At 41.4% G+C, this 13,461-nt stretch overlaps 1 protein-coding gene across 1 annotated transcript; it reads right to left on the reverse strand.

Moving 5' to 3' along the window:
- Nucleotides 1-1,833: 1,833 nt before the first annotated feature.
- On the reverse strand, nt 1,834-12,112 carry stx19 (syntaxin 19). The gene is made up of 6 exons (XM_085384643.1): nt 11,934-12,112; nt 9,689-9,838; nt 8,727-9,023; nt 8,371-8,607; nt 3,712-3,924; nt 1,834-2,858 (listed from the first exon to the last, which is right to left on the reverse strand). The coding sequence occupies exons 3-6, from the start codon at nt 8,946-8,948 to the stop codon at nt 2,622-2,624; spliced, it is 909 nt and encodes a 302-aa protein (XP_085240769.1). The 5' UTR covers nt 8,949-9,023; nt 9,689-9,838; nt 11,934-12,112; the 3' UTR covers nt 1,834-2,621.
- Nucleotides 12,113-13,461: the final 1,349 nt, after the last annotated feature.

Genomic DNA, 13,461 nt, shown 5'->3' on the forward strand with positions numbered 1-13,461 from the left:
TGAACATATTTGCTGAATAGAGCCGCTCCCACAGAGTGAAACCTTTTGAATGTGAAGCAAGTTGTTGCTAGGAGGAAGAAAAAACAACAGACTTTTGGGTAAAACCTGGTGAGTCTGAATAGATGTCCATAGATTTATGAACTGATAACTGCTCTCAAGCAGTCTGCTGTTGTCATGGGCTACTAGAGTAATAGAGTAGTATAAGATACTGTACAAGTTTCACAATAGTAAAGTTTAAGTGTCACAATCACTGATGCTGTGTGAATACATTCATTTAACTTAGAGTCAAAAGGGGGTTATTCCATTTGTCATGGCAAATATCTCACAGATATTTTACATCTGCATTTTAATTGAACAGTTTTTACTTAGACCACAAAAACACAATTCTTCTGCAGTTTGGTTATAGAACCAATGCAAGAAAAAAAGGTGTTTTATTCCTAGGCTTTGCTGACAACTGTTTGTATTTATCATGGTTTGAGCTGAATCTTGATACTGCCTTGCAGTGTTCATCTAATCTGAGTAATATTTGTGTTACTAGTCCCACACCAATATTTATAAAATAAATCTCTGCACTTTTAGGAGAAAACTGTCTGCTGTTTATTTGCTGTTCCAGCACTTTCATAACTACACAGTCATGTCATCATCATGCCCTGTCATATTAAGTAATAACTTTTTAAAAAACTGGTAATTATCTTAGTGAACACTGGATGGCATTGTTGCTGTTCAGTAACCCTGCAATTTGCAGCAGTGTCTCATTTTTTCTCACTATGTCAGTGTAAAAGGGTAAACTATGCACTGTCGTGTATTGTTATTTGATATACACGATTAAATTTAAGTATTTCATGCATTAATGTCTTGGTTTCAAGATGTCTTTTTAATATTGGAAAGGCTGATGTACAACACGCGAGATTAGATTAAGGAAAATACTTTTTCAGTCAGATAGAAGAAGCTATCAAACATGTCGCACCCTGTTCTCCTTCTAAATCTAAGGGAACAGTATAATACAAGTAAATTGTAAATTACACATCTTTTTACATTTGAATGTTGTAAAAAAAGATGTGTAATTTACTAAACAAATTTTAAAGGTCATTATTGTAACTTTTTAACATTTTCTTGATCAAATTTTATTCTTAATTTACAGCTAGAGTTAAAATTATAATATACTTGTAGTGTTTAACTATATGTATATTATTGTTAAACACTACATAAACACTATATAACTATATATATAATTAAATATATAGTTAAGCAGAAGACTATTTGACCAAGGCATGTCATCTTACCATGCGTTTGAAGTGAACTGCTATGTGTACACACAGTATTCCTATAGTAATGCGGGATTGTTATGTGGAAATTATCCTGGGATAGTAGACAAACCAGATTATCCAGGCTAGCTCTGACACACCTAGTTCACCTGTATGTTGTTCCGGATTCCCAAGAACACGGGTCAATGACTCACTGAGGAACATCACTGGCACTGTAGACAAAAAGAGGAGTTTCAGCTGTTCCAGTGAGGAAGGTCAGCAGTTAATTAATGAATTAATGCAGCACTTATTTTTGGCTTTGTCATGAGCAGGGATTGTTAGTTAATATTATACAGTTAACTTAAGTAAATGGGGGAGAGAAGATCATTACTTATCATCATGTGTGAGTCTGCTGGTTCTATTTTTCAGTCAACATATTCCCAGTAATACTTTGGTTCCTTTTCTGAAACCAGTTCCCTTTTGTGTAGTGTATTAGTCTGGTTAATAATGATGCATATTGGTGCAAAATATTCATCTGAACAATGAAACGGTTCCAAAAGAATTGATAACACTCAAAATGCAAAACATAAAGAATTTAATGAATTTCCTCAAATGTAATTTTCGCTCTTATTTTTACACAAATGGCTTCGATGATTTCCTGCAGTTTTGTGATTATGGCAGAAATATTTTGATCAAGCCTCATTATTCAAAGTTTTATTTGAATACGTCTATGTGAAAGTGCATAAATTAATTACTTTTTTCTTTCACTGAAAATGATCTTACTTTGAAATGCAAATGAGACTAATGACTAATTGTAAAACAACTTTTTTCCATCAGCATGTGGACCAAGACTGGAATGAATATCTAATGGCTCAATGCCACTCTTAAAGTAAATTTATGTTTGTGCTCAAAAGAAAAGACATTTTAAAGTGCAGATAATGTATTAAAAACAAGCCACAAGTCATTATCAAGAGTTTGTGTAGCAGGACAAAAGGAAAAAAAAAAAGAAAAACGGTGAGATATCAGTCTTGCTGATGTAGCAAAGTCAGTGGCCTCCCCTTGTTTGCGACCTCTGTCAGATGACAGTAAGCAACAGTGTTGGTGAGTAGCACTCACAGAACTGTCTCTTCTAATAGCAGCCGCTTCACACCTTCTTGAATGAAATAGGTGCCTCCCATACCAATTCTGGCCCATTCCCCCTAATTGGTTTCTATGCTCTGTTGAATCTGTCTTCACTGTTGCTCTGTTCAACAGCCAAAAGTTCAGTACCTTTCCTGTCACTTTAGCGGTACTGAAAGCCAGTGTTACTTACTTCCAACAGGTAAAATGAAGTAAAATCAGTTTTCCAATAAGCTATGATTCAAATTATTCTATGTATTACAAGCAGCATCGCCATGGAGGGCAGCAGCAACAGCAAAGCTGTCGAATTGGGTTCCTCTTCTTATACCTGGCAGCTGCCTTAAACTTCTCATTAGATGCAACCACGTAATCCTGCGTCATCTCTACATTGGTCTGAATGTGTTCAATAAAGACCCCCTGTTCCTCCACCAGCATGAAAATGTCCATGAAGAGGTCCCGAAGCTCCTTCATATTGTTCTCCAGGCTCAACAACTCCTGTTGGTGGAGAAGGATAGTGGGATTAATACTGCAGGTAAGAGAGACATTAGTCAGATGATGGGAGAAAGGACCAGAAGATTTAAGACGCAATGAAGGAGCAGGCTGAGGAAGACCATGACCTGAGCATGGGAAAATGCTCAACATTCTCATGACTTTTATATACTTAGTGATTAATGTCCTGTTTCACTAACACATCTCTCTGTATTCAACACTGGCTGTAAAGGTGTTTGTTAGGACAGAGAGCACTACTTCTTTCTATTCTCAAGGAGTCAATTTTATTCACCTGGTGTCCCAGGTCTACACGAATCTCTGATAAATGTCTAGAATAACAACCAGTACAAACCTTTTCTGCTCCTTTACCCATTTGTGTCAGCTGATGTAGTGTATTTGTAAAACATGCTAAAAATGACACTTTTTTATTACCTCCCTTAAAGAGGATATGTGTTTGTTTAGGTTTGACTGTTTGTTAGCAGGGCTAATCAAAAAGCGAATGAATTTGCATGAAAATTTTACCAGAGGTTGGGTTTGGGCCAGATTCAATGTTATTAGCTTCCACAGTTGATCCAGATCTATTTCCAAGAGCCTTTTAAAGGATTGTTTAGCATTGCTGAATATTGATATATTATCTCATATGCATTCTCAAACCGCTCTTGTTAATTTTTGTTATTAAAGATTCTCACATTCACAGCATGAACAGACTGGATATCTAACTTTAGCAAGGAGCAAATTTCTATCAAATAAAGAACACTGAATTAGTTTATTTGCCATGAATGGCTGGTTGTTTTAGGTGCCTTCAAGAATCTATTGTTACCTTTGTGTTGGTCCAGTGAGTTACTTGTGCTTCCCTTACCTTGTGTCGCTGTTCGATCTCAGATAATTGTGTCCGCGTGATTCTGACATCATTCAGCAGGTTCTCGTTGAACACCTCCCAATTTCCGGTGGCCACCATCTCATCCACCTCCTCCTCTGTTACAGGTTTTCCTGATACCTCCAGCTGCCGGATAATGAAGTGCTTACAGCGCTCTTGCTTGGTCAGCAGGCCTTCATTATACTCTCGCATTACCTGAAAATAATTACAGCCAAAAGAAATAAGAGGAAGACAGTGTATGAAGAATGAGAGGCGTTTTAGTCCCATGTTTTTTATCATCAGTAGAAAACATAAACATGGTCTTCGGTGCAGTGACAGTTTTCACAGTGTTCACAGTGCATTTACTGCATTTCTTTTCACGTTATCAAATACAGATAAATGTATACATTTATTTATGTATGTATGTATGTATTCATATATTATATATATATATATATATATATATATATATATATATATATATATATATATATCGAAGAATCCATAGGTCCCGCATCCTATTCATGTAGCCCCTTCCGCCGGGGTGCAAGATGCTAGCAGGCAAGGCATACATGGAACGCCATAACCAAGTGGCCGGCATAGTGTACAGGAACATCTGTGCCGAGTATAATCTGGAAGTCCCGAGGTCAAAATGGGAGATGCCCCCAAGGGTGGTGGAGAATGACCGAGCTAAGATCCTGTGGGACTTCCAGATACAGACGAACAAAATGGTGGTGGCTAACCAACCGGACATAGTGGTGGTAGACAAACAGAAGAAGACGGCCGTAGTGATCGATGTAGCGGTTCCGAATGACAGCAATATCAGGAAGAAGGAACACGAGAAGCTGGAGAAATACCAAGGGCAACAGCTAAGATACTGCGCAGGACCCTCAAGCTCCCAGGCCTCTGGTAGAGGACCCGAGCTTGAAGGATAAACCACCCGCAGGGGCGTGCTGGGTGTTTTATATATATATATATATATATAACACCCAGCACGCCCCTGCGGGCGGTTTATCCTTCAAGCTCGGGTCCTCTACCAGAGGCCTGGGAGCTTGAGGGTCCTGCGCAGTATCTTAGCTGTTCCCAGGACTGCGCTCTTCTGGACAGAGATCTCCGATGTTATTCCCGGGATCTGCTGGAGCCACTCGCCTAGCTTGGGAGTCACCGCACCTAGTGCTCCGATTACCACGGGGACCACCGTTACCTTCACCCTCCACATCCTCTCGAGCTCTTCTCTGAGCCCTTGGTATTTCTCCAGCTTCTCGTGTTCCTTCTTCCTGATATTGCTGTCATTCGGAACCGCTACATCGATCACTACGGCCGTCTTCTTCTGTTTGTCTACCACCACTATGTCCGGTTGGTTAGCCACCACCATTTTGTCCGTCTGTATCTGGAAGTCCCACAGGATCTTAGCTCGGTCATTCTCCACCACCCTTGGGGGCATCTCCCATTTTGACCTCGGGACTTCTAGGTTATACTCGGCACAGATGTTCCTGTACACTATGCCGGCCACTTGGTTATGGCGTTCCATGTATGCCTTGCCTGCTAGCATCTTGCACCCTGCTGTTATGTGCTGGATTGTCTCTGGGGCATCTTTACACAGCCTGCACCTGGGGTCTTGCCTGGTGTGATAGACCCCAGCCTCTATGGATCTTGTACTCAGAGCTTGTTCTTGTGCTGCCATGATTAGTGCCTCTGTGCTGTCTTTCAGTCCAGCTTTGTCCAGCCACTGGTAGGATTTCTGGATATCAGCCACCTCCTCTATCTGCCGGTGGTACATACCGTGCAGGGGCCTGTCCTTCCATGATGGTTCCTCGTCTCCCTCCTCTTTCTTGGGTTTCTGCTGCCTGAGGTATTCACTGAGCACTCGGTCAGTTGGGGCCATCTTCCCAATGTATTCTTGGATGTTCGTTGTCTCATCCTGGACTGTGGTGCTGACACTCACCAGTCCCCGGCCCCCTTCCTTCCGCTTAGCGTACAGCCTCAGGGTGCTGGACTTGGGGTGAAACCCTCCATGCATGGTCAGGAGCTTTCTTGTCTTTATGTCAGTGGCTTCTATCTCCTCCTTTGGCCAGCCTATTACCCCAGCAGGGTACCTGATCACGGGCAGGGCGTATGTGTTGATGGCCCGGATCTTGTTCTTACCATTCAGCTGACTCCTCAGGACTTGCCTGACCCTCTGCAGGTACTTGGTGGTTGCAGCCTTTCTAGCGGCCTCTTCATGGTTCCCATTTGCCTGCGGGATCCCCAGGTACTTGTAACTGTCCTCTATGTCTGCAATGTTGCCTTCTGGTAGTTCAATCCCCTCAGTTCTGACTACCTTCCCTCTCTTTGTTACCATCCGACTACACTTCTCCAGTCCGAACGACATTCCAATGTCATTGCTGTATAGCCTGGTAGTGTGGATCAGTGAATCGATGTCTCGTTCACTCTTGGCATACAGCTTGATGTCATCCATGTACAGGAGGTGGCTGACAACTGTTCCGTTCCGTAGTCGGTATCCGTAGCCAGTCTTGTTAATGATCTCACTGAGGGGGTTCAGGCCTATGCAGAACAGCAGTGGGGACAGAGCATCTCCTTGGTAGATCCCGCACTTGATGGTGACTTGTGCTATGGGCTTGGAGTTGGCCTCTAGTGTTGTACGCCACATCCCCATTGAGTTCCTGATGAAGGCTCTTAGGGTCCCATTGATCTTGTACAATTCTAGGCATTCCAGTATCCAGCTGTGGGGCATTGAGTCATAGGCCTTCTTGTAATCAATCCAGGCAGTGCACAGGTTGGTCAGTCTGGTCTTGCAGTCTCGGCTGATTGTTCTGTCTACCAGTAGCTGGTGTTTTGCGCCTCTGGTATTCTTGCCAATTCCTTTCTGTGTCCCGCTCATGTATTGACCCATGTGCCTGTTCATCTTAGCCGATATGATGCCTGACAGGAGCTTCCATGTAGTACTGAGGCAGGTTATTGGTCGGTAGTTGGAGGGGACCGGTCCCTTCTTGGGGTCCTTGGGGATCAGGACCGTCCGGCCTTCAGTTAGCCATTCCGGGTGTCTCTCGTTAACTAGCAGCTGGTTCATTTGTGCTGCCAGACGCTCGTGGAGTGCAGTCAGCTTCTTCAGCCAGTAGGCGTGAACCATGTCGGGCCCTGGTGCTGTCCAACTCTTCATACTGGAGACCCTTTCTTGGATATCTGCCACTGTGATGGTTACTGGACCCTGTTCAGGGAGGTCGCTGTGGTCTGCCCTCAGATCCACTAGCCACTGAGCATTGCCGTTATGGGTTGCGTCCTTCTCCCATATGCTCTTCCAGTATTGCTCCGTCTCCAGCCTTGGTGGTGCTGTTCTCTTATTGTTCCCTTGCCACTGAGAGTACACCTTTGCTGGTTCTGTGGAGAACAGCTGGTTTATTCTCCTGCCTTCTATCTCTCTGGTGTACCTCCTCAAGCGGCTGGCCAAGGCTGTGAGTCTTTGCTTGGCAGTTTCCAAGGCCTCAGGTATGGACAGCTTGCTGTATTTCTTAGGCACCTTATTTGTCGCACCTTTCTGCAACTCCGTTAGTTGGCTAACCTCCCTCCGTGCTACTTTGATCTTGCCCTCTAGCCTCCTTCTCCATGGAGGGTACTGCCCCTTGTGGCTGTTCAACTTGTAACCAAGCATCTCACTGATCACTGCTGCCGTATTGTAGATCAGCTTGTTAGTGTCGGTAATTGTGGTTGTAGGTATTGCCCGTAGTGCTGCATTAACATCATCTAGCAGACCTTCTGAGGGTACTTCACGTAATCTTGGTAACCGGCTACGGGGGATCCAGGTTTCAAGCTTGGCCATGATCCTATTTTTCAGGTCAGTTCCTCTCGCACTCAATGATCCTTCTCCTATCGCACTTGGGGCTATGTACCCAATCTCGGGTGGGGGTGATGATATCTCCCCCCTGACCTGGCGTCCTGACTCCTCCTTGCCGTAGCATTTGTGTTGTACCTCGTCAATCTCTAGCTGTGAGAGCAGTCCCTTCTTTCGAATGTTGGAACACTGAGCTACTAGTTGTTTCGCCGTCATTGTGGATGTTGGGTATCGAAGAATCCATAGGTCCCTCATCCTATTCATGTAGCCCCTTCCGCCGGGGTTACTTGCGTAGTAGCATTCCAACAACGCCCTGTTTTCGTCCCTTGCCCACCGATGCCTTCTTGTTCCAGTAGCCCACTTTTCGTCAGGGTGCCCTGGTTCCTCAACACCTGACGCGGACCTTGTTGATCCGGGCGACGTCCGAGCCGGCATGCCTTCATATTTATCTGTCTCGCTCATGTCTGCGGTAGGCTTGCTTAGCATAGGGGGTCTAGCCTTAGGACCCTTACTGGATACAGACGCCCCAGGCAGGAATCGAACTTGCGATCCTCTGTTCCAAAGGCGTGTAGTTTAACCACTACGCTATCCAGCTGCTGGATATATATATATATATATATATATATATATATATATATATATATATATATATATATATATATATATATATATATATATATATATATATATATGTGTGTGTGTGTGTATGTGTGTGTGTGTTTGTGTGTGTGAAACTTTAACTCTTTTCAAACTAATCTACCAAAGAAAGAAAAAAAGAAAGAAAGAGTTAAATATCAAAAAGAAAAAAAAAATAGTAAGAATATACTCCAGACCTGCTGGAAGCGGCGGAGTAGTGCTGCATGTTGGGAGCTTTGTATTCTCGTTAAAGCAGCAGTAGGTCCCTGCTGCTCCATAGTTTTCTGGACCTGTTTCGAAAGGTTGTCTAAACGACGGTGGAGGCTTTCGGCCCTGAGCTTTATGTCTCGTGTTATGCTGCTCTCTTTTTTCATCACACTAAAACGACGCATGGTTGCCACCATGGTCTTTTGCTGTTGAGTGAACTTAAGGACCTGTTTGTAGGTAAGATTTGGAAACACACGTTAATAACATAGTAAGTATTATCCTGCAAATATCGTGTAATAAATAAATAAACAAATGCTAAATGCAAGTCTAGTTTAGTCATTTTTACCTCTGTTTCCAGCACTGCAATGTCATCTTGTATATGCTCAACCTCTGACAGAAAGTCCTGAATGACTGGCTCCTCCTCAAACACCACAGCTTGTGGCTTTATGACCCCAAACGCCACAGAGTCGTCATCATCATCCTCCACTGAGAAAGGATTGGTATTCTCAGTTGCAACCACAGATAACTCTTGAGCCTTCTGCTGCAACTCCACCAATCTGTCTCTCATTATGAAAAAGCACTCCTCTCACAGTTATAAGTTATTACAGTATGTAAAGATCTTGCCAGTGCTGATGAGAAAATCCTGAACAGAATAAATAAAAGAAAAATTATTCATTTTGACACACTGTAGTAAATAATAACAAAATATACAGTACAAAAGTATGAAATACTGACAGTAAAGCTAGAATGTGTCAATCAGTTTAAAAAAAGTGTCTATGACTATGCCCTTTTTTTCACCAAAAGCACGAAATAACATTTTGTAGTTCTAATATGGATATTTTTTAGAGTTCATGTCTGGATTGTTTCTAAATTTTAAGAATGACACTAAATCAAGAGGTTTGAGTATCAATTATTCTAAAGGGAAACAGCTGAGACAATAGGGTCATGGGCAATGAGCTCTTTTTACTTCTGTCAATACTAGATGATTTTAAAATATGAAATACAATAATATTTTTTATTTTTAAAAAATATTTTCTTTCTTAGTTGTACTATAAAAAAATCCATAACTGGTGCTCTGAACATTCAATGAGTATCCGCAGTGAAGAGCTAGACAGCACTAAGCCCTTATATGATCCAAGCCTACTGTCTGAAGACACTAAGACCACTTCATGAATACGTGGCAGCACAAATAAGGTTGCTGTAAGATGGCTGCGCTATCCCAGCTTTTGTTCTGTGTAAGCCTCAACTTAGCTCATCACTAAAAGTGAATATGGACATAGATTCAGGGGTGGATTGACCCTCACTCACCTCCCATATGATGACATCAAGCTGTATGCCGGGAGTGAACCAGCCGATTAGCTCGCAGGATCTACTGCAAGGGCATTGGGGCGTCATTCAGATTGGAAACGTGTGAGGCTTCTCAAAATGCATGGAGTTCTGCACCCAATGCCTGAAGTTCTAAGTGCAATGGGAAGAGAGAAGGTAAGAATTAGTGAGGTTCAGAGCCACAATTCAAGAGGAAACACAAAGCATCCACAGTTAATTCAGGAAGATGGTCCACAAGATGAGCTACTCAGAGGATGGCTATGGCAACGAGGAACAGGAGGAGGAACTATCATGAACAACCAAGCCCCTGCATACATCAACAGAGAAAGTGGCTGACATCAAGAAATCCTACTAGTGGCTAGAAAAGGCCAGCCTAAAGGACAACCAAGACACTCTAATCATGGCAGCACAAGAACAAGCCCTAAGCACCAGATCTATAGAGGCAGGAGTCTGCCACAGCTCACAGAACCCGAGTTGAAGACTATGCAACAGGATGTAAGACGCAAGTTGGGACAGTGTACACTGACAAGGACAATCAAGTGGTTGAGACAGTGTTTAGCAACATCTGTGCTACATATAGACTAGAAGTCCCCAACTCCCAATGGGACACAGCACCAAAGGTGGTTGAGAACAACAGGGCTAAGATCCTGTGGGACTTGAAGTTCCAGACAAACAGCTGCTGACCAACCAACTAGACGTAGTGGTGGTTTAATCGATGCATTATATATATATATATATATATATATATATATATATATATATATATATATATATATATACATATATATATATATATATATATATATATATATATATATATATATATGTATTATGTAAGGCCTTAAGTTTTCATACAAAGGCTGTCACTAACCACCTAAATCCCTCCCTTAGTATATTTACAGAATACTTGTAGGTAAAGCTTGTAATCTTGCAGTTGACTCTGTATGTATGTAATGACTTTATTTGTTCTGATGAGTATAAATGATGAGTCATATTGGGATTCTGCTTAGTACAGAGCATTTTTAACTGTATATATAAAAAACAAGAAAGAAAAACAGGGAAAAAGTTTATCTGTGGAATCAGTCAAACAGACTTGAGCTCATTTTCCCATGGGAACTGACTTGTTTGTGTTTAACTCTACACACAACAAAAACAGAAGACGGAGAAGGTTGTCGCCAGGTTGTCGCATTCTAAATAATTCAGAGAACAGATAACGTCACTTGGATAAACATCTGATTATTTAGTTGGAAGTTTATTAAAACAATATCTCAAGAAACATTGTTAAAGAAAGCATTTAATTTGATGTTTTTTTGGTTTCCTGCATATTGATTGAAGTCATGAGATGCTGACTTAGATTTTCTACATGCTTTTGACCAATGAAGTGCACTCAACTGCATATTTCTGTCATTAAAATGGTCATACCAACATTTTTAAAATGCTTTAGCCAACACAGGGATTTGAGTTTTAGAGGCAGTAAAATAATCTTTTGCAAGCACATGATTGTGTGGGGGGGGAATGGAGCGTTTCAAATCACAGAGTATCCCACTTCTGGATAGATTTCAAACAGGAAAGATCCTATGTGTGTGTGAGTGTGCATTGTAACTTATATAAACTTCACAGGAGTTCAAAGAATGTACAAGTATAGTTTGAGGTGAACTCTTTCCCTCTCTCTTTTTCTTTCTTGCTCTCCCCACCTGCTCCGCATGGAAGAGCCGATTAAAAAAATTGCTCAAAGGATTTGAGAGCACATTCTCCTGTGTTTAGCCTAAAAACCTGGAACAGAATAGAGCTTAATTCAAGGAGTTCAGTCTCACTCTGTGAAAACATTTTTGGTCTGTGAAAGAAGCAAATATTTTCCTTCCACCCATCCATCTCCTCCCTTTCCTGTGTTTCTGATGACATTCTCCTATTTCAATGCAGGTAGAGAAGGAGGAGTTCTCAATTGTTGTAGCCTATTTTTCCTAGGTCAGACAATTGTATGTTGTAAGCTGGTCTTGAAAGAATTCATTTACAATGTAACAGATAAAGTAGTTGGTCCAACTTTTTCTCTTTCTTTAGCTGGAGTTGTGCTTGCTATTAATAAATAAAAACACTGAACATACACGGACATTCAGCTTCTTTTTCTCTTAGTCTCGTTTTCTTGCCCTTCAAATACAAATCATAGTATGTTTCTAGAAACAAAGTTCTGAGGCTATAACAATCGTTTGATCTGAAATATGTATTTTACCTTAATGTTGTTAGTTTTCCATCATAGGCTGCCTGGTAGGATTACCCTTCACACCAGGAATGTAGTCCAAGACAAACAGTCTTTGATGATATCAGATCACCTTTAGATCTCCTTACATTTACCGGATGGTCATCAGAACGACACTGCAACAGTTATGCCACTATCAAGACAGTTACACTCGCAAACCCTCACAGGAAAGTTTTGAGGAAGTGTGGTTGAGTTGGCTTCAAGGACCTCCCCTTCTTTAGAGAAAGTCCTGGGTAAAGCCAATAGGAACGCAGACTGGAGGCTTATTTGCTTACATACAGAAACAAGTGAAGAGGGAGAGACAGGATGGTGAGTACAGAGAACACACAAACCCTACCCTCAGGCTTACTCCTGGGCAGGAAAATAGAGCAGAGCAAACAGAAGTGTATTGTGTACACTGCTAAAACCAAACAAAGGGGACTGTGGTTAGGGTGTCAGCTAGGGCGTTGAGCTTTTGATTTGCTAAGTTAATTTCTTTGTGAAGTGTCCAGATTCCTGGGGTAAGCCCTCATGGTCTTTGGGTATTAGTCCAACAAACCCAGCTGAGTACTTTTGACAGATTTCTACTGACAAGCTCCCTGAAACCTAGGAGCCTTTTCAACACAAGAAGGGACACAGTCACTTTGTGCTATGCAGCATAACACGCTGTGCAAAGCTGTTTGATCTGCGCTGTCAGAGAAAGAGAGGGGAGAGAAGTTTTGAGGATGAGAGAAGACTTCAGTGGGGACAAGAGTTCACTCTTTTTGAGATGAAACTTTGGATGCTGGTTGCATAATTACTGTCTTTTTTCAAGAACTGTGGCAACTGTTTTTCAGAATTCAGATTGGTAGTCAAGCAATGATGGGGAAACTATATATGAGCGAGAAGGAACAGAAATAATGAGATATACTGACTCACCATATATTCCTGTTTTGTTTTGTTTATTTACTTCATCTGAGACAGCTTTAAAATGTTACCAAAGGACAAAAGAGACTAAAATACTAAAAAAGGCAGAGGACTTATAATACAGCACTGTGTACTACAGTACTCTTTTTTTTCTTTTTTGTTTATTAGGACAGAGTACTTGGATATTAAAAACAGACCTCTTCCATAATGTTTCCTACTTTTGTGATACAAAAACAAATACGTAAAAGAGGAAGAGCAAGTACCAAAACTAGACTAATAAGCTCTACTTGATTTCTTCGGATTTTACTTCCAAAACACGTATATTGCTTGTAATTGGTCTGGTTAAGTGGTCTTGAGCAATAGTTCTCCAGCCTTTCTGAAGGTTTTTCAAAGGTTTTCTTTGGACAGTGGCTGCTTATTTTTAGCCCAGTCCTTATATCTGACCATTTTCAGGGGAGTAACTTTTTGTTTGTTTGTGAAGTCATTTAACACTGACCTAGGAATCATATACATGACACACAACTTAGCCAAGAACCCATTTTACCAAAGATAACACAGTTTGACCATCATAATATAGCATTTTTGCACCAACAAAGTGATTCCAAAAGAGACAATA

Source organism: Rhamphochromis longiceps, linkage group LG16, assembly GCF_057381845.1.
Source record: "Rhamphochromis longiceps isolate RC_006_pf linkage group LG16, R_longiceps_female_GT1.1, whole genome shotgun sequence".
In the NCBI taxonomy this organism is placed as follows: Eukaryota; Metazoa; Chordata; class Actinopteri; order Cichliformes; family Cichlidae; genus Rhamphochromis; species Rhamphochromis longiceps.